This window comes from Oreochromis niloticus, linkage group LG9 (genome assembly GCF_001858045.2).
Source record: "Oreochromis niloticus isolate F11D_XX linkage group LG9, O_niloticus_UMD_NMBU, whole genome shotgun sequence".
Classification (NCBI taxonomy): domain Eukaryota; kingdom Metazoa; phylum Chordata; class Actinopteri; order Cichliformes; family Cichlidae; genus Oreochromis; species Oreochromis niloticus.
Window position 1 is genome coordinate 16,001,522 of NC_031974.2, and position 19,656 is coordinate 16,021,177.

The 19,656-nt window shown below is 39.7% G+C and overlaps 2 protein-coding genes across 6 annotated transcripts in view; both read left to right on the forward strand.

Annotated features, from left to right (window-relative positions):
* The first annotated feature begins 458 nt into the window (after positions 1 to 458).
* Positions 459 to 13,060, forward strand: LOC100695101 (zinc transporter ZIP12). Of its 4 annotated transcripts, none has more exons than XM_025910538.1 (13): positions 459 to 701; positions 1,468 to 1,810; positions 2,509 to 2,829; positions 2,914 to 3,121; positions 4,149 to 4,312; positions 4,469 to 4,640; positions 4,947 to 5,119; positions 5,208 to 5,363; positions 5,548 to 5,622; positions 7,040 to 7,112; positions 7,268 to 7,426; positions 7,522 to 7,709; positions 9,313 to 13,060. In XM_025910538.1, exons 2-13 carry the CDS (start codon positions 1,559 to 1,561, stop codon positions 9,439 to 9,441), a joined length of 2,070 nt encoding a protein of 689 aa, XP_025766323.1. In that variant the 5' UTR covers positions 459 to 701; positions 1,468 to 1,558; the 3' UTR covers positions 9,442 to 13,060. The 4 variants fall into 4 exon arrangements, with proteins under 4 accessions (XP_025766323.1, XP_019218990.1, XP_019218991.1 ...); XM_019363445.2 differs by having other exon boundaries at positions 1,515 to 1,810; XM_025910539.1 differs by lacking the exon at positions 459 to 701 and adding an exon at positions 1,048 to 1,066 and having other exon boundaries at positions 1,515 to 1,810.
* A 3,384-nt stretch (positions 13,061 to 16,444) lies between these two features.
* Positions 16,445 to 19,656, forward strand: part of cacnb2a (calcium channel, voltage-dependent, beta 2a) — a 71,301-nt gene continuing 68,089 nt past the window's right edge. Inside the window, exons 1-2 of one of the 2 annotated variants that reach the window (XM_005448939.4) lie at positions 16,445 to 16,904; positions 18,431 to 18,523. In XM_005448939.4, the coding sequence (XP_005448996.1) occupies positions 16,821 to 16,904; positions 18,431 to 18,523 (177 nt within the window). In that variant the 5' untranslated portion in view covers positions 16,445 to 16,820. The remainder of the gene's footprint in view (positions 16,905 to 18,430; positions 18,524 to 19,656) is intronic. The other variant, XM_005448941.4, reaches the window with a different exon arrangement.

Consider the following 19,656-nt stretch of genomic DNA (forward strand, 5'->3'; position numbering starts at 1 on the left):
TTAGAAAGGTCAGGAAAACTCTCTGCTTGCCTCTATCTACAAATCTAAAGAAACCTTTGAAAATGGCTTTTGTTTGTCCATCTTATACACGAGACACGGCGTGCATAAGTGTGAGCGCTTTGCTGTCACAGCCGAGAACGATGTTTCTTTTTTCATAGCCTGCATTGCACCTGTTTTTTCTGGCACTATAGATGCTCACAGTGACAGGATTAAGAGCATGAATTTAAGCTGTTATGGATTTTTGCTTGTAAGAATGTGATATGTACTGATAGAAAAAGAAAATATATGATGTAGAGAGACAGAAAAAATACAGAAAGAGAGAGAAACACGGCAAAGCAGTCTATTTATGCATAAACCTTTTTTCCTAAGGGAGCTTTTTAAGTATTACTCCATCAGGCTTCAGCCATTCAGTCACCCCTGCTAGAGGCCAGCCCCCCACCATCACCTTATTGTTGAAAATGAGGCAGCACTCTCCATGGTAACTACAGTCCTCCCAGGCTGTCGCAGCTAATCCTCAGGAGCTTACTCACTTCTCATAAGAGGGTTTTACCGGCAGCACCAATGCCCAAAAATTCTCCCCAAACAAGCACTGGATCTTTGGTGTGCCCTAACAGGAAAACCTTCACCCTAGGAGGAAAACAGACCTTGTCACAGCAGCTGATTGGAGCAGAGTGGAGAACGGCATAGGCCTGGTTCATCGGGTAAGCTTTTTCATCTGTTCTCTCTCAGTTGTTATTGTAGCTTACAGGAATTTTTAAACAATAAACTATGTCCTCTTGTTGCCGGGTCGAATCGACCTGCAGGGTTTCCAGTGTAGGAGGATGCTGGGAAGCTTTGCATGTTTTGCAGTGCATGGTTGATCCTTGATGACTCAGAGATCATGCATAATATGAAAACCTTAGATATGAGCGTCGCTGGTGCTTTAACATGGAGTGCTTATGATCATCACACCACATGCACTCACTCACATCACCTTCTCCCTTTCTCTTTTACAACTGAAGCTGCTAAATTAGGAAAATGATTCAATCCATGGACTGCTTTAAAAACTGAGATATAAATCAAAAAGGTAACAGTGTCCGCCTCTGTGCCGCGTACCCACCACTTAAGAGGAGATATCTCAGATGTGGCTCTGTTTGAGCTATTTCTTTACATTTCTAACAGCTTCTCCCCAGTCCCTATTTTTCCTCAGTACTAATTATGTTGTCTACAGTCTCCCCCTCATGCCCCCTTCTCCCTGCCCCTGTGCTCTCTTTCACTTGCCTGCACTAATCCTTTTGTTACGGACTGAGGGGCCCAGGCTTTTACTGACCATTCGGCACTGTAAGGACTGGTTCACCTCAAAACCGTCCTGTTCACCGTCAGATCAGTTGTGCCTATTATTAGCACCTCCCTTGTCTAGAAAACATCACTGCCTTTCTTAGTAGCCTTCTGCCGTCATTCACCTTGATACTGTTTTCTCTCTCTCAGTTTCCTTGTTTTCCGTGTATCACTTCCTTTTCATCTCAAACCCCTAGCCAGTCCTGGGAGTGTGAGGGAGTTTGACGACCTTGGTAGGAACATGCACTTCATGAGCAGTACTCTGTGTTTGCTGCTGCTACTGCTGTATCTTTGTCCTCTTGGGAGAATGCTGGAAGTGAAAGGGCAGGAGCAGGGGTACCTGCAGGAGGCTCTCAGGGCCTTGAATTTGCCCGTGGGGCCGGACAACAAGGCTCAACTCCAGAGGAACAGAACCAGTGTACTGATCACCACACTTCTCCGGGCAGTGCGCTGCACAGAGCGGACGGGCAGCTGTCAGGACATGTGTGAGAAGGTAATGCTTACACCTGTCTTAAAATGTTTTATCACTAAAATGTCACTAAATGCTAAACTGAGCAAGGGCGATAATGTTTTTCCTGAGCACACGGCAGGAAAAATGTTTGTTATGGCTGGAATGTGAGTGGATGTGGAGGCTTAAGTCCTTGACCTGCACAGAGCATTCATGACTTTAAACATCCCTCAGTTTGACATAATAGACTTTACTGAGTGGATTTAGAGGTACTACACATGCATGTGCAGCTGGGCTGACAGTGTGATTATCAGAATCAGAATCAGAAAGACTTTATTTATCCCCAAGGAGCAATTAAGATACAACAGAGCAGCATGACGTAGAAGATAAGGATGTCTGCGTCAAACTTTTAAATTAGGATTTAGTAATTAAGAGAGTAGCTTTTTGTCTCTCTTCAATGAATATCCAGCTCTTTCCCAGAAGAAACAGTGCTTCACTCACTCTCTCAACCTTTTGCAACCTGCATGTGGGGTTAATTGGTCTCAACCGCTTCTTTTCCAAGAACAGAACAGAACATTGTGTGCAGAGAAAAAGTAGTGCTGTTATCAACACAACATCTTTCAAAAGTCAGCATGACCTAGATTTTTTTCAACTTCCTTTAAATAAAAAGTATTTTTAAAAAACTTTTTCTTTTTTTTTCTTTTTATAATTATTATTTTTAATCGGTCCTGTCCTTGTTACAGTGCCTGACACCAGACATAGCCCTGTCCGTGCTGAAGGATGATGGGAAGGATGTCCTCACTGAGGAGGACTACCAGCAGATCTCAACTGTCCTGCTGTACTATATAATTAATTTGCAAGACCTGTGTGTGTCAAATGCTGCGCCCCCTCCTTCTTCCTTTTCCTCCTCATCTGGGAACTTTCAGTTCTATCTTCTGGCCCTCACTAACTTACATCCAGCTGAAGACAGCAGCTTCCTTTCATCCAATGAAACAGAAAGTATCCTGCAGGTCATCAACCAGCACTATGAGCCATCCAGCCAACATATACCCTCAAGTTCCCAAGTGAGAGAGCATTTTCTGGCAGATATATCCTTTTTTACCATGTGTACACCTGCATATAAATAATTCAGTTTTTCCATACCACAGTGCATCGATGCAGCTCATCTCTTGGAAGATGCTGATGTTAAGGGAAATCCAGGTGCTGGTACATCTGCCGTTCCCAGAGTGGCCGCAGCCATCATTAGCCATATTCTCCAAGGCCATTGTTTCAGAAAGAGAAATCTGCCACCTCCTGCCTTCTTTACAGACTATATCTTTCATTCTCTTAACTGCACAAGTAACCTGCAGATTATGGGTGAGTTCAAAAGAACATGTTTGTATATTTTCCTTCCAGACCACAGCCACACACCATTACCTATAGAAACATCATATGCAAAGCAACATTAGCTTTATACAACACATGCTCTCTTATTAGCTCCATTTTCAGTCTGAGAAAAGGACACCTTAGATTTTAAATATGGTTTTGTTCACCAGCTGGTTTACCCACTATGTGAATATAACCACTGCCTGATTGTAAGGCACAGGTGGGACAATTCCAGCACTTTCTACTAGCAACAGCCAGTGGATCCATTGTTCATATTGAAGACTCTATATAAAATATGGTCATAGCCACGATTACCTTACCCATTGGTACATGAAGTTCCACTGTGAAGCCATTACAGCTTTAAAGCCACGAATCACGATACGGGGTTGGCTCTGACTTAGACACTAGGAAATATTGCACCCCCCTAAGGGAGTGACGAGTCAGTCACAGAGGATGCCTGTCCTAAAACGCATCCTTCTTCTTTTTTACTCTAAAGAAGACCATCACATACATCATACTATTTTAAATAAGTCATCAGGAAAGTGTTCACTAAGTTGATAGAGTAAGTACCATACTACTTTTCAACCAGATGAGTCGCCCCCTGCTGGCTATTAGAAAGAATGCAGGAAGCTGTGTCCATCATTCTTATACAGTTAATGATCATTACAAAATTACTGAACAATAATAGAGGCTTTAGCTGTTCTTTGTTTTTTGTAAGTCCTCTTAACAGACATGATCCAAGAGGGAACTGATTATCTTGAGACTAGATGCTCAAATACTGCATCAAAGGCACTACTATAAAACTATACTTACACATATGAAAATTGTTAAAATTATTTCATGACAGTAAAAAATGCAGGTTAATTTGAGGTTCAGTCACACCAAGAAATGACTGATGTACTGGATTTCAAAACAGTTTGTCCCCATCTTTTTATTTGTGTTTTACTAAGCCATGAATAAACAAATGCTGGTTTAAAGCACTGACCCCTGATATATTGTGTTGCATTTATCTGTTTAGACCTGGAGGAGTTGCTTCGTCAGCTGGGAGTAGGACGGGAAGGAGGGATGCACTCTCGCAACAGGAAGAGACGAGGCATCAGAGTAGGTTCAAAGAAGGTGGCTAGGCATTTGCAAGACAGCTGCCACCCCGAAATTGAGGGAATAAACAGTGACTGGGCACAGGTATGGTGAGATAAATATTTGATTGGGTTATGACAAACAAAAAGTACTGAAAATCATAAAACACTGAATGAAAAACTTCACTCAGGCACAGTGAAACTTGATTTGAAATACCTCCTACTCACCTCCAAATTTGCCTTTTCTTTTTATTCCAATCAGGTATGTTTTTCAGCCAATCAGCTGGTGGATATTTTTGCTCTGGATCCTCATTTGCCAATTTCCAAGGAACACTTCAGACAAATTTGCCCAGCCATCATTCAGCAGTTGCTAGGCAATGCCTGTGAGCCTGAAGAGCAACAAACAAGAGGATCTCTGCCCACAGCTCTTGAGAGTAAGACGGTTTACCTGATTGTTTCTCTTCACAAACCAACGTCATAATAAATACAATATGCTATAGTTTCAGCTAATTAAAACACACTAATAGTAGCAAATCGTACCAGCAATGAACAGGACATTGACTAAGTTAGAAATAGCATAAATAGCAGTGTATGGATGAGCCGAGGTTAAGGTGGGTTGCAAAGTGGTTTGCAGAAGCAGAATCAGCTGAACTTGCCTCTGAGGCCAGACATACTAAATCACTTGTTCTTTACTACATTTTTGGTTTGGTGTTTTATGCAAAGCTGTCTCCTTCCTGCAGAGTATGGCTACAGCACAGCTGCTGTCTTTCTCATCACGGTGGGCTCCATGTTTGGTATCTGTCTGATCTTCTTCAACTCCTGCCAAGAAACCTACTCACTAATCCTGCAGCTGTTTGTTGGTCTGGCAGTGGGAACCCTCTCAGGAGACGCTCTCTTGCACCTCATACCACAGGTACAAGGTCACAGCACCGTCCACTATAACCCACCCCACACATAGCTTGAGTGTGGAGTAAATTGTTTCCTCTCTGCCTACATTGCAGATCCTTGGCCTCCATCACAGCACACACAATCATGGTGATGAGGACTATGATGAAGAAAAACAGTATTTGTGGAAGATCTTGGGAGTGATTGCTGGGATTTACAGCTTTTTCCTCATTGAAAAACTATTCTCCTTTTTAGTCCCTTCTCATAGTCATGTAAGGCTTTTGTTTTGTAGCCTTTATCAATTTAATGACAAAAAAAGATGAATCTGAGAAAGTTACTGAGAAGCAGTGCATCACAGGCTGATCTTAAACATTTAAGGGTCTTGCAAAAGCAGAAACACATTTCTATGACTGTGCATGTTGAGCAACTGATCTCATGAATTTCTTTTGTGCGCAGGGTCATGGCGGTGACCTTTCCTTGAACTGCAATGGTCACTCACAGAGAGGCAAGTCTATCTCCACAATACAGCTGGTGAGTCCAGTCACGAGTCACACTGAACAGTTTTTTGCTTTTTTTTTAAAAAAAAAAAACACTGTTCTTGGCAGGTCAATTTTCATTCATGTCACCATCCATGTTATTTATTTAGTGATAAAACACACAGCTGTGACTATAGTAAGGCAATTCTGCTCATGTCAACACATTGATGAAATGTGTACGCTAACACTGTAACACAGGAGACCTATTTAAGTGAAAATAATTTCATTCACCCCAGTCATGCTTCACTCCCCCATTACGCCTCCAAAAAAGCAGCAAATGTTGTGCTAGAGAATGGTATTCACCACACAAGTTGAGGGGCGGTACAAAGATTTGGCACAATCCTGATCCCATCTTTCATCACACTTTATTTAGTATTAATTCCCCACAATTCTTGATCAAAAATTGACTGAAATTCACCAAAATTTCCACACTGCTCTTATATAACAAAATGATTAGTGGTGTAGGAGGGAGTAAAGAAACAGAACATGTAGGATGCTGGAGAATGAGAAGTATTAAATCATTCAGCAGTCACTTCATGCTGTTGAATTGTGCAAAGACAGTTTAATACCTCAGGACCTGATCCTTTTAAATACACAAACAGGTCCCAGAGAGCAGATCCCTCACATGGAAAGCCTAACTAATATGGATTTAGAAACCATTTACCTAGATTTGTAATTTGTCATTATATAATGGTTTATTCCCTGAAAAGATACCAGTTGAAAGGATGTGCCAATATGTAAACCTGGAGATAAACATCTCCTCATAAACTATAGGCCCATCTCTCTACTTCCAGAGTACTATAAGATACAGTATGGATTTAGACCCAAAAGAACCACAACACACACTTTAATTGGCTTCATAGATACAGTAACAACTGCTATTGAAAACAAAGAATATGTTGTGGAAGTATTTTTAGTTAAAAAAATTGATACAGTTGATCACAACCTTAACAAACTATGCATATATGGGGTTAGAGGTTTGGCATTATCTTTGATAGGAACAGTTATCTTGAAAAGTGGAATCAGTTTACCAGGCAAATGCTACAAAATCAAAACTGAAATCTGTTGTGTGGGGTTCCCCAAGATTCTGTCTCGGGGCCACTGGTTTTCATATTGTACATTAATGATTTGCAATTTCAAAGACATTGAAAGTAATATTGTTTGCAAATGGCAAACTTATTGTGTTGTGGAAATAACTTGGAACAACTTCTGAATAACTTCTTGATATTAACGCTAAAGGCAGCATAACTACTACTAAAGTTAAAGTCTGTCACTGTAGACCTTTTTCCTGTTTTGGATGGTAAGTCTCATGTATCTTCTTTAATTTGACAACTATTCTACAATTCTCTCTTGAATCAAAGGCTAAAAATGTTCAAGAATCTGTGGTGTTAACAGGTATGTCTATCTTGCAGGGACCCGTGGATGACTTGGAGTGTACAGAAATGTCTCCTGAGCATGCAAACACAAGGCGTCCTTCACATCCTAGTAAGCTAAACTTCTTTTTTCTTGTTTTTTAAATGAGCTGCGCCATCACGTGCAGATGAATGAGTTGTGCTTTGTAATTAGTTGCCTGGTACGACAGAGGAATTGTTACAGTTTGAGGATGAGTTTGTTGACACAGGCCCTCTTTGTGTTCCCAGGACAAGGGGTTTCTCTGCTGGCTGTGATGGTAATTGTGGGAGACAGTCTTCATAACTTTGCTGATGGCCTGGTTATCGGGGCAGCTTTCTCCTCTTCATCTGAGACTGGAATGGCGACCACTGTGGCCATCCTGTGTCACGAGATTCCACATGAGATGGGTGAGAGGTCACTGTGTTCCATTTGGATGACTTTGTTATCTTTTGGAAAATATTCTCCTTGACTGGCTGATTTATCTTAGCCTTTTGTCTCCAAGGGGACTTTGCAGTGCTGCTCAGCTCTGGACTCTCAGTGAAGACTGCTGTGCTAATGAACTTTCTCAGCGCTCTGACGGCCTTCATGGGGCTCTACATCGGACTCTTTGTTTCTTCAGAGACAGAAGTGCAGCAGTGGATCTTTTCTGTCACTGCGGGGATTTTTCTCTATTTGTCATTGGTGGAAATGGTAAGCCAGGTTTTGTGAAGGACATGGCTTGTGATATTCTTTATTAGCCATTCCATGTTGAGGTCAGAACCTACGGTGTAATCCATTTGTCTCTACCATAAAACTTTATTGTAAAGAAAAGTAAAGAACAAATCCCAAATGTAAATGACCCAAACAGATACACTGGGTGACATAATTTACTTTCAGTGATCCTCTGTCCTGGTGCAGTAATAAATAGTGTCCCAATGTATCAATAGTCCCCCTTAAATGCACTTTTGAACTCCAGTTTGAGTAACACTCTAGAATATACTAAACTGATCCAATGATCTCAAGTAGAAACTTTGGAGGCTGGCTCTAAAAATCCAGCTAGGACAGTGATAAAAAAAAAATGCAGTTGCTTCAAGATGATGGCTCTGAATTCCCGTAGACCATCCATCCCACAGACTCCCAAACATTTAACTTCAATTAATAGATAACAGTGTTGTTGTTTTCGTACAAAAAACTCTGTCATGTCTGTGTTGCTCTTTATAAATATGAATTTTGATTTAATAATGTGAATAAGATTGTTTGTGTTACAGTTTTAGTGAGTGATAGTCTTTTCCTTATTTGCTATTAGCATTAGCATGTGTGCTGAGGCTAAAACTGTAGCATTGCACCCCTATCACTTATGGTTTCAGTCTTGCTAGTGTTAGCTAATAACTTCAATCTAATCTAAATATGGTCCAAAAACAGTCAAAATACTAAACAAATGGGTGATATTACTTTGGTTAAATTCTTAATTTATATTAAGCCTGTGAATGGTCCAAAGTACCTCGTTTTATACCAGTCATACTATTTTAGCCTTAATGTTTCAGTAGGCTAACAAGTGTATTCACATACTATTTATAGTGAGCCTGTTGTAATCATCCAGCTCCTGAAGTATTAGTGCATTTTAACCAGCAGGAGTCTTTAAAGGGTCATGAAATGTGTTCTAATACCACTACTAAATTCAAAGTTTAAATATTGTTTTAGCAGAAACTAAACCAAAGGAAAACTGGCCAAACAGCTGAGAATTACAGCTGTAGCAGGTCATGAAAAATTACACATAAAATTATACCAAGCTCCAAGAGACCATCGGGAACCAAAAATTGAGCTCTCCCCCCTTTTTTAAGGGTGTGTGTATCAACCTGTTTTCATGCTATGTGTCTCTCAGTATTGATTGTCATCAATTTGCAGGCATTTGTACGTGACCAAATGCCTGCAAAAATAATGGCACTCCCATCAACCAGAGCTGTGCACTTTGTGTTATTTTACAAAGTACTAACACACTAATTTGTGTGATTAACAAAGGTTTTACCTGTTAAACTAGTAGTAAGCTGACCTCAGCATCAAGAAGCTCAAAGTCCAGCTGTGCTTCAGAACAGCGTCGTGGAGTGCTTAGCGTGCTTGTAAATTCTGGTTTAACATTTAAACCTTAAGTAGTACAGTTGGAAAGTACTGAGCGATGGGAAAATGCATCGCTGACTGTTATTTTCACGAGGTTATGTGGAAGTACAAAAACTAGAGAAAAATGCCAGCCCTACCCTGTATTTCTGCCAAACTGCTGAAGGTTTTGCTCTTACTCTTATTTTCTCTCTTCCATCAGCTTCCAGAGATGAATCGAGTAAAGACCGACAGACCGTGCCTCATGTTTTTCCTCCAGAACCTCGGTCTCCTGTTGGGTTGGGCCTGCCTTTTGTTGCTCGCGCTCTTTGAACATGAACTCAAATTTTAAATGCAGTGTGCATCTTCCTCACAGGGTCGAGCCAAAACAAACGCCGAGTCGTACTAGAGTTTTGAAATTCCATTAACTGGTTTGTTATCATCTCTTAGCATGTGCAACCAGTAGATTTGAATAATTATTGCAGATGATGTTGTAGTCTCAACAATGGATCAGATATATGTACTGTGGTACGAAGCCTGTCTTTTTTTTATACTTGATGATTTATTTTTGTATGTTAGGTACAGTGTGTGTGCCTGTATATGGACTGTAAATGTCTAGTTTTATTGCCTTTTTGGTAGCAGCATCTGTTGTTCATGTTGCCTCAGACAATCAAACTCAATGATCAAGAATATATTATAAAGCTCCCTTTTTATTAACTTTTTTATTTATTTTTGTCCATTGCCTTTAAACTGATGGAAATTTTAATTGGAAAATTAATAGATTAATTTGGGTGTTGTTGATATAATGATGCAGATGATTTGAGGGACATTTTACTTGATGAGCTTGTAATAGCCACATCCCACTTCCAAATCATATGGGAAAACACAGATGGTTTTAAATTTGTACACTTAATTCCAATTAAAAGTAGCACTAAAGTTTTTCAGTATTGCTCTTCAACAATATTGTCACGTTGAAAGATAATCCCTTTGAGTCTCCATTCAATGTATTTCTAATTAATTCCTTTATTTATTTTTTTGCATGATATAAACGAAATTATAAAGAGTTGTGCATTTCAGGAATTCCGCATAATTTCCTGTGTGTTTGGGCAACTGCTAAATATACACAAACTAATTGGCTTGATGAGAAACTAATATTAGGAACAAAGAAAAGGATTTAAGCCTCTTTGTCAGGCACAAGCTGGTATCATTTACAGTTATTTTTGAAGCCCTATTTTGAAAAACGTTGCTCCTCTTCTGCTTCTCATCTCAGAGGCATTGTTCTTTGTTTTTTGAGGCCTCTCTGTGATCCAATATGAGGGCACTTCCACCCACCTGAGCTACTTGTTCTCTTCATCCACCAACCTGGATGACTAACGCTCATCGCTGTGCAAGACAGAAACTCCGCAGCGATCCGACCCACACAGAGCACACGCTCTTTACCGGTCAGAGTGGGCTCGCAGAAGGAGGTGGAGGAAGATGGGAATGTGATGAATACATAAGCACAATGAAATAAATGAAACATGGCAAATCAACTTATTTGTACATAAAATTGGATTTGTGATACTGAAAGAGCGAGTGGGCTTAAAAATGGATTTTTTCTTTCCTTTAATCAGCTTGCTGTGATTAAATTCTGGTGCTCTCAGCGTCAACATATTTCTGTAAAATATGAGCAAACAGCTGTCAAGCATTTACTTTATTCGTGCGAGGGATTAGTTTCTCGTATGCTGATTATGTTAATTTGCCATTCTGGGCTTATTATCTAACTGCAAAGTCAATTCCATAAACAGTGTCATGAGATTATTTGGCTATCATGGCAGAAAGAGCTGACACTATTTACTGTGACTTCCCGAGAAATGTTCAGACAATAGGAGGAAGCCCACTGAATTTTCTCTTATTCTAGCAATTTTGCTGTTATTTTAAAAATCTCAGCCTCTTCAGCACTTCCAGGAAAGCTCCAGGCCTACTCGTTTGTGTGTAAATCTGCTCTTTTGCACCACAGAGGCATTTTTTTTGGCATGCTCATGTTTTCAAGGTAACTGTTGCCAGGATGGAGGAAGGAAGTGCTTTTATCTGGGCCATGCTGGTTTGAACACTGAGTATTCTCACTTGCTCAGCAGAGACCTCTCAGAAGAAGAGTTCAGCTGCGGGGGGTCATCAGGGCAGGAGAACACACAAACAATGGGAAAAAGCTACTAGAGAGACAGAGAACAGGAAACATAAAAATATTTTTCCCTTTGATTGAAATGGATCTGATTGAAAACAGTTCTTTGCACCTGTTATTGTTGTGACCCAAAAACACGCCAGCATATAGTTGCCACACAGTGAGGGAAATACTTTAGTTTTTATACATATTAGCACCTTAAAAACTGGCTTTAACTCACATATACTCATTCCACCAATCCTTTTTCTTTTTTGTTAGGTACAAATTTGTTTTTACAAATTTTGCTAAAAAAAAAACAAACCTCAAAATATCACAACAGGGCAGTTTAATGCCTTATGTTGTTAAATACACAAAGACAAAAGAAACATAATAATAACCAGACAAACCTGCACTGTTACCACTGTTTAGATGTACATTTTTCACTTAATGTTTTTTTTGGAAATCATTGCTAAAATGAACCTTTACCTCAAAAATAAGATACTAATGAACTGATAATTGGTCCAAATACTGTTGAACATCACCTCCTGTGGACCTCATTGTGTCCTGATATAACAGTATACATAACTGGTCTAAAATATGAATCTGTAGTTTTCAGCAAGATAATTTTTTTGTTTCAGAAAGTCTTGGTACACGTGAGACACTCAGAGTGCATCCACCACCATGGCCATCTCCTTTTTTTGCATCAGTGTTTATAGAAATTGCTCCCACATAACTTCCCCTTTAAAATGCAAATGCACATGACACCACTAGAGGGCAATAATGAATAACAACTTCAGAGCTCTCTAAAGTCTTTTGAGAATAGCATTCTTCAGCAGCAGCATGGTTTTACTGGAGACACTATACCATGAGTGCGAGATTGCAAAGTTCATACCGAAGGATATTATGTAGATGCAGTTCCTTTCTTTCAGTTTACCTGGTACAAACTACCTTGTTTTACTAAATGACTCATTTATACAGGTGAAATGATAAGAAAAGTTAGCTTTCTACAATTCAACAAACAATAAAAAGTAGAAATTATGAATTAATCTTTACATCTGTCACTAAAAATATCCTGACGTTGCATCTGTTATAATGCAAGGTTTTTTTGGGTTGGATTTATCGGCTACACATCCATGATGCAAATCTCCCCTTTCACTGCATCTTAAAAGTGTTCCACTGAACTGAGATTTGGTGACCATGCAGGACAATAGAGTGCAGAGAACTAATAATCAAGTTCAATAAACCAGTTTTAGATGATCTGAGATTTGTGACATGGCACATCATTTTGACTCATCAGTAAGGCAATTATTTCTATTCTTCTGTTGTCCAGTTTTGCTGAGGCCATGTGAATTGTGGCATGTTCTTAGCCGGTGTGTTCTTTTGTTGCTTCACCCCATTTCCTTCAAGGTTCTTCAGAGATGTCATTCAGAGATCCTCCTCTGCATACCTTGCTTGATTGATTTAATGTCGCCTTACTATCAGCACACAGCAGTCTGGCCATTCTCCTGTGACCTCTGACATCAACAAGGCCTTTTCACCCAGAGAACTCCAGCTCACTGGATATTTTCACTTTGTTAGATCACTATTTGTAATCCCTAGAGGTGGTTGTGTGGGAATATCCCAGTAAATCAGCATTTCTGAAATACTCAGACCAGCCTGTCTAGCACCAACAACCATACCACATTCAAAGTAACGTAAGTCTGAAAGGTGTACCTTTCAAAGTGTCCAGTGTGTGTTGTTAGTGTAAGTCAGTATTACCTTACTTACTAGGATTCTATTATTTTTCCTCGTTTTTGTGGTCATTTGATAAATAAAAGTTCATTTCAAGCCTGAAAACAGACGAAAGATACATTTAATACAAACCTGGTGATTTTCCTTTGGTATGCATGAAATTTTGTAATCTGAAAGTTTGTTGCTTTCTTTTCTCAAAATAAACTTAGCCCAAAAAGTATGGAATTCTTTGTTTGGTCAGTTATTTCCTTATTGTAACAATGCTTCTTGGTAATAAATCTCATAGTGTTTGAAAGCCTGTTTATTTCCCCTTAAATGATGCCGCATTTGTAAGGAGACAAAGGAGTTTGCAAAGAAAAGCGTCTGGACTTCTTTGAGTTGCTTTCAACTCAAAGAAGTCCAGACGCTTTTCTTTGCAAACTCCTTTGACTACGATGACCTGGATGACTGAGAACCTTCACAGACATTTGTAAGGAGAATTCATTTGTGGGTTGCGCCCATGAGAAACTTGCCAAATCTTCTCTACAAATGCCAAAAACCTTCTTGTGTGATTGCTATCTGCTATATCTTATTCTGAGCTTCTTGTACCCCATGTGCTGCCAATCATGACTGACTGGTGTCTGATTAGCAGCACCTTTGAGGATGGACCCTGCTACAGTGGTCGATTGGTGTCTGCTCCAAGCATGCCACGGTTGACTAATGTGGATAGGGCCTGTGCCACAGGGCAACTTCAAGCTGGTGTTCTGCAAAACCAAGTTGCAGCATTTTTTTTGAATGCGCTCAGTACCATCTCCAAATAGAAGAGCATATTCCACATAAGAGGGGATTTGTGAGACAGGCCACTACATGGGTGTCCCAAGAAGACAACACCACCCTGTCAGGATTTAGGAACTGTAAATAGTCTTCTACAGCTTTGAAATCAAAGTTTCCAGTACAATATGGCTGACGGCTCTCTACCCAGAAAATCTGGAACATACCATAAAATGGAATCCCATATCTCCACAGTCTGGGACTGAACTCTATCCTCCAAGATGACACTCACCCCCACAGAGCAGGATTTATCAGAGACTATCACCAAAATTTGGGAATGGAGAGGAAGGAATGGCCTGCCTGCAGTCCTGACCTCAACCCCACTGAAGAATCAGACGCCATCCCATACCGGTGTGCGACCAAGCCGATGACCAGCATGAGGAGGAGGTGCCAAGCTGTTGTGGCTGTGTATGGTTCTTTCACATTGCACTGTCCCTGTTTGTTAACTGGATGAACTGTTAAATGGCCAATATGTCTCGTTCCTTCAGACTTTAATCATCCAATCCAATAAACAACACCAAACAAGACTCAATATTAGAATAAGCTTTTTTTTTTCATGGTGCAACCTCCATACTCAACCCAGCTGCTCAACCCACAAATGCATTTTTCTTACAAATGTGGCATCGTGGAAGGGGAAATAAACAGGCTTTCCAACAGTATAAGATTTATTGCCAGGAAGCATTGTTACAACAAAGAAATAATCGACCAAACAAAGATTTTCTTACTGCCAAGTGCCAAGTTTATTTTAGAAACAATATATTCGCATTTTAGACTACTGGCTGAACAAGTATGTCATCAAATATGAAACTGAGAGGTATTTTTTAATTTAATTAATTAATTTATTGTATTTACAATGACATATTTATAAAAAAGAGCTCATTCAATAATGAAATAGTCAACAGGTGCAGCACCTTTTTTTTTTTTTTCATCCGCCAGCTATGCTGCCTGTACTTAACTGCCAATACGAATTATTCAGCTGTCAGCTTTTGGCTCACTGCTCCAATTTTCAGGTTTCCTGCACCAAATGATAACATGATGATATATATATGTTTTTAGGATATCCCAGTTTAACTGGATAACTCCATTTCTTTATTACATGAGAAGCAAATATGGAAAAAAAAAATTTCAGAGAAGTATATTTAACATTTTCTTGGTGCAGGGGTATGTCCAGTATCCATCTGGATACTGAGTTAAGCATGTGGCAGCTTTGACTGCCTCCTATAAATGAGAGTCAGCTGGACTATGCTGTGTTGTTGGAGCCTCTTAATGTAATTATTTGACAAACAGGCCTGTTGTAGCAACAATTGTCCAACTAGTTTATTATTAGCATTAATTAGCATGTGTGTGCATTTAAACCAAACCAGTCAGTCTATGAACTGCTAATCAAGATTCTAAGTAACTAGTACTCCACCCTCTTGTCCACATATGACATGATTTTTGCTGCATCCATTTTTTTATATACAGCCTATGTGGTGGCACCATACTCCTTTCACCCAGTGCTATTAGCATAGAAAGAAAAAATGAATACAGCTTTTTGGTCAGAAAAAATGAAGCCAACGCAAAGTGCCTTAAACCTGCATTCTATGTGAAGGCCACCAGATGGCGATAGTTGTGGTTGCAAAAAGACATTCAGTCCTTTAGTATAAGTCTGTGGGAAAACGGCTCTTGACCTGTGAAACACTTTCCTCATGAGTTTATGGTCTCAGTCACTCATTTTGGATCATATTGAATTGAAAAAAAAAAAAGTAAAATCTTGGTTGTACTTCAAAATGGAAGACTGTGGTATGAAGCCACAGGCTCACTGGCTAACGACTACTTAATCTCAGCTTGGTAGCCCATGAGCCCTCTGTTTCAGTCACATTTGCCTCTCCTCATTACATCTGGTGCTATGCTTATTATTTAGATAAAGGGAACTAGCTCTAAAAAAGTAATTTAATCTAACTACAGCTGCAACAATCAAGTAATGCACATAATAACGAATCAGTCTTTGTGATCCAATTTTTTTACTCTTCTTTGTATTAACCTCATTTTTATTTTCTTTGTTTTGTTTTTTATCACTGTTAAAATTTCTGTTAAAACTTCGCACTCTCACAGTATTAGACCCTCACTATGCACCTGTGGCACTTTTACTTTAACAATGTGGTTTATTTCTTTTAGACTGTACTATTTTTACTCTTTATCGTGCTGCTGCAATACAATAATTTAAATTGAATAAATTAATATCTTTAATAATCATAATCTTTAATAAATTAAGGATGATTGAAGTATCTATCATGTATATGATTCTGAAGTGAGCCATTAGAAATGAATAATTTTTACTTTAAATACTTGTACTGAGACATTAATCATATTTTACTATATGTATTTGGGCTGCATGTATGGGTTTTTTTGTTTGTTTGTTTGTTTTTGTATTCATTTCTGATAAAATAGTCTTATTTCCTCTGTTTTCCCTCTCTTTGTCCTCCCCACCACCACCACCACCTCCACCACCCTGTGGCACCTCTACTTTGGTGCCAATACCTGTGAGCGGCCACATCAGGTTTATATTACAATAAAAACATCATTTTGTTGATTTAAACACCTCCCAGTAGCTATGACCTGATTTCTCTCACTTGTTCAGTTCTGATCATCAAAGTTACTCTGAATTGACGCTTTTCAGTCGTGTTCATGCCGACTTTGTGTTTGGATGCTGCTATTCATTTCCATCCCTTTGCGCTGTGAGGAGGCAGAGAGGTGTTGGCGTTGGTTGAGGGCTCACGGAGCAGGAGAGCTCTCTCAGCTAGTGTAGGAAGGAGCGAACTGATGAGGGGGCTTTGTGATGCTGAAGGCTATAATATCCGACGACTCACATCATCACTATCATCTTGAACTCGCGAAAAACTACAGCCATTTTTCGCACAAGCTCCTCCTTTAACTCGACTCAAACTTGAAGAGCAGCATTAAACTCTTCAACACTACTGTGTAAAAATGCGCTTTTGTCTCGGGCAGAGTTGGAGCATCTGTACAACCCGAGAGGTTTTACCGACTATCCGCGTTTCTCAAATGGTGTGATGGTCGTCAACATTAGCCCAACCAACAGAGCAGGAACACCTCCGGACAAACACATGGACGCTCTGGAACATCCCATGTTACAAGTGAGTTAATTCATTTTAATTAAAGCTGACAGTTCCTGTTAAACTGCCACTTTAAACCTTGGCACTGCACGCTGAGAGACGTCAAACAGCTCACCTGCTCTCAACCTGTCCGCTTCCTTTGCGCGTGCTGGTGAGCGCAGGTGGCCTCATTAAAGTTTTGATTGAGGTTCGTAAGTCGCGAGGGCGAATCTTTATTTTTTATTAACTTGTTTTTTGTTTGTTTTGTTTAGGTTTTTTTTTTTTAACTTATTTGTGGGTCAGGTTTGATATTTGGATATTCACTTTCAAGGACTGAAAATAGTTTGACATGTCTTATTAGTTTAATATCACGACGTTTTGAAGTAAGCTAGCCTGGATGCTCGTCAAATTAACTCGTACTTCCGGAAGTATTTCAATTGTAAAGCCAGTGGTAGTAATTACATATTTACGAGTGTAATGCAAAAAGTACTCTGTTCGAAGTACTGCTGTAAAAACGAAAGTAACTAAGTACTAGGTGCTTAGCATGTATGGGTGTTTTGGCTGTTTTAGTGGCAGGTAAGCGGCATTTAAGTTTAAAGCTAGTGTAAAGTCTCAAAGAAAAACATAGTAATTTCAGTATCAACAACATTGTAATGTCTAAAACATCTTATAAAGGCTTTTGTCTATTCCTGCAGGTAAAATAATGAAAACTGGATAATGTATTGTATTGCTCTGTGGAGTACAGTGCATTTATTCAACACCTATAGTGATATTTCTGTTTGGTCCTAGGGTATTTGTATGAGGGTATGGACTGAGGGGGACAAAAAAAGGCAGATTTGAAATTATTTTCTTGCATTTCGTGCATTACTTTTCCAGGATGTCACTTTTGAAAAATAAGCCGTCTACCTCTGTGATTACCTTCATCTCCTGAAACACGTCATAACATTACACCTTAAGTGAAAACACTCAATCTGTAATAAGTAAGAAACAGTGGAAATCAGTGCTTGGCTGATACTGGCTATAATACTGGCTAAATGCCATTGGTTTGAAGTCTTATTGCAGAATATTAGGACCTTATATTTGAGTTAGTCTTTTTGGTATAAAAAATTATTTTATGTTGGAAATGACTCACCAACTCCACTCAACTAGGCAGTGAAATTCATCAGTGAAGACGGAGGCTGTAATGTTGGAAGCAGAACTGGTCACTCAGATAACTTTAAATTGCTCTATTTGCTTTCATAATCACTGATAATCTTTGTCAGACACAACCTTCTTGAGATACCACCCTGTACTTGGAGAGGCAAATGCTTTATCTGACATTTCATAGAGAAAACATATTGATAATGAAATTGATCTAACCACAGTTGTTGCATTTGTTGGTAAACATTAATGACTTATTATGAGTCTCATATTATTTTCTGCTGAATGCATTTTTGCACATGAACTTAAATCTGTTACAGGGAAAATGTATTAGTTTGCATGCTCTTGTGTATATTGTTTTAAGATTTAAGATTTTAAGATTCCTCATAAACAGTTTTATCCTGTCTTTTTTTGGGGGGGCTCTGAAGTCTCAAAGCAAAGGAGCTCGGAGAAAAGGTCGTTTTAAAGGCTCAGATGGAAGCACCTCGTCCGACACCACAACCAACAGCCTTGTTCGCCAGGTAAGGGTGGTGATTTGAATTTTTGTTGATCTCGCCTATCGGTGTCTTATTTTTGTCATCTCTAAACTATCTGTTGGTGCCTAAAGCCCTAGACCAAAATAGGTACAACAAAGATGTATCTGACCACGATAAAAGAGTACCATGAAGTATAATTCAAGTTTCTGGCTGCAGTTACTTCCCGTTGGAATCTAACACTTGTGTGTTTGTATAAATGCCTGACAGTAAATGCAAACTGGTGTAAGGGCTCAGGCTCAGTCATCATCATCCATCAGCAGTAAGATGTGCATTGCGATGAAAGCCCTCTGTAAACACTGCTGGGTACAGTATGTTAAATGGAAGCCTCTCATCTGACATGCATCTTCTGTGCACAGAGTGCAGAGCGACACTGTGGCCTGTTATAAAGCAGACCCTGTGAGGTACACACTCAGCGAGTCTGGTCTTTGTTGAGCAGACCTGCAAAGGGACAGAATGGGCTGAGTTAAGGATGAACACTCCTGCTTAAATGTTTCTGCCTTTTTTGGAGGAGGCACAGATCGCCTCGTCTTTGGCACGGCAGCAGCAGAGCGACGGGAAGCTGGAGGAGGTCAGATCAAAATTGCACCTCCTAGGCTGCTGTCTACTTCATCTCACAGCCACAGAGAAGTTCTCAATGAGGCGCTGCAGCTCAACTGAAGCTGCTCAGGGAGAAATTCCCTGATTTTTTATTTTCCCACCACCCTTGGGAGCTAATGTCCATTCCCACAGTCTTCTCCCCAAATGAGGAGTTCCCCTTCAGTCAGAGTCATCAGTTGGCTGTGCTGCGAATGACTGTCAGTCTGCATCATCATGTTAGGGAAATGAGAGGGTATTTGAGTGAGAGACAGAAAAGAGATGGTGCGGAGCAAAGGAATGATGTTTTTTGGGAGTCAGAGAGTCTCTTTCATGCAGAGCAAAAATATCTTCTTTGAGATATTTGCTGCAAGAGGCCCCCAGAAATAGCAGACCTTCCAGTAACTTCACCTCTGTTTAGATAACAGTGTAAATACTGTTATTCAGTTATGTTTTCATGACAGCATTTTGTTCTGACCTTATTTCTCTTTGCCTCATGCTCAGTCATACTTACAGATATATGAGAGTGTACTCTCTAAGTAGCT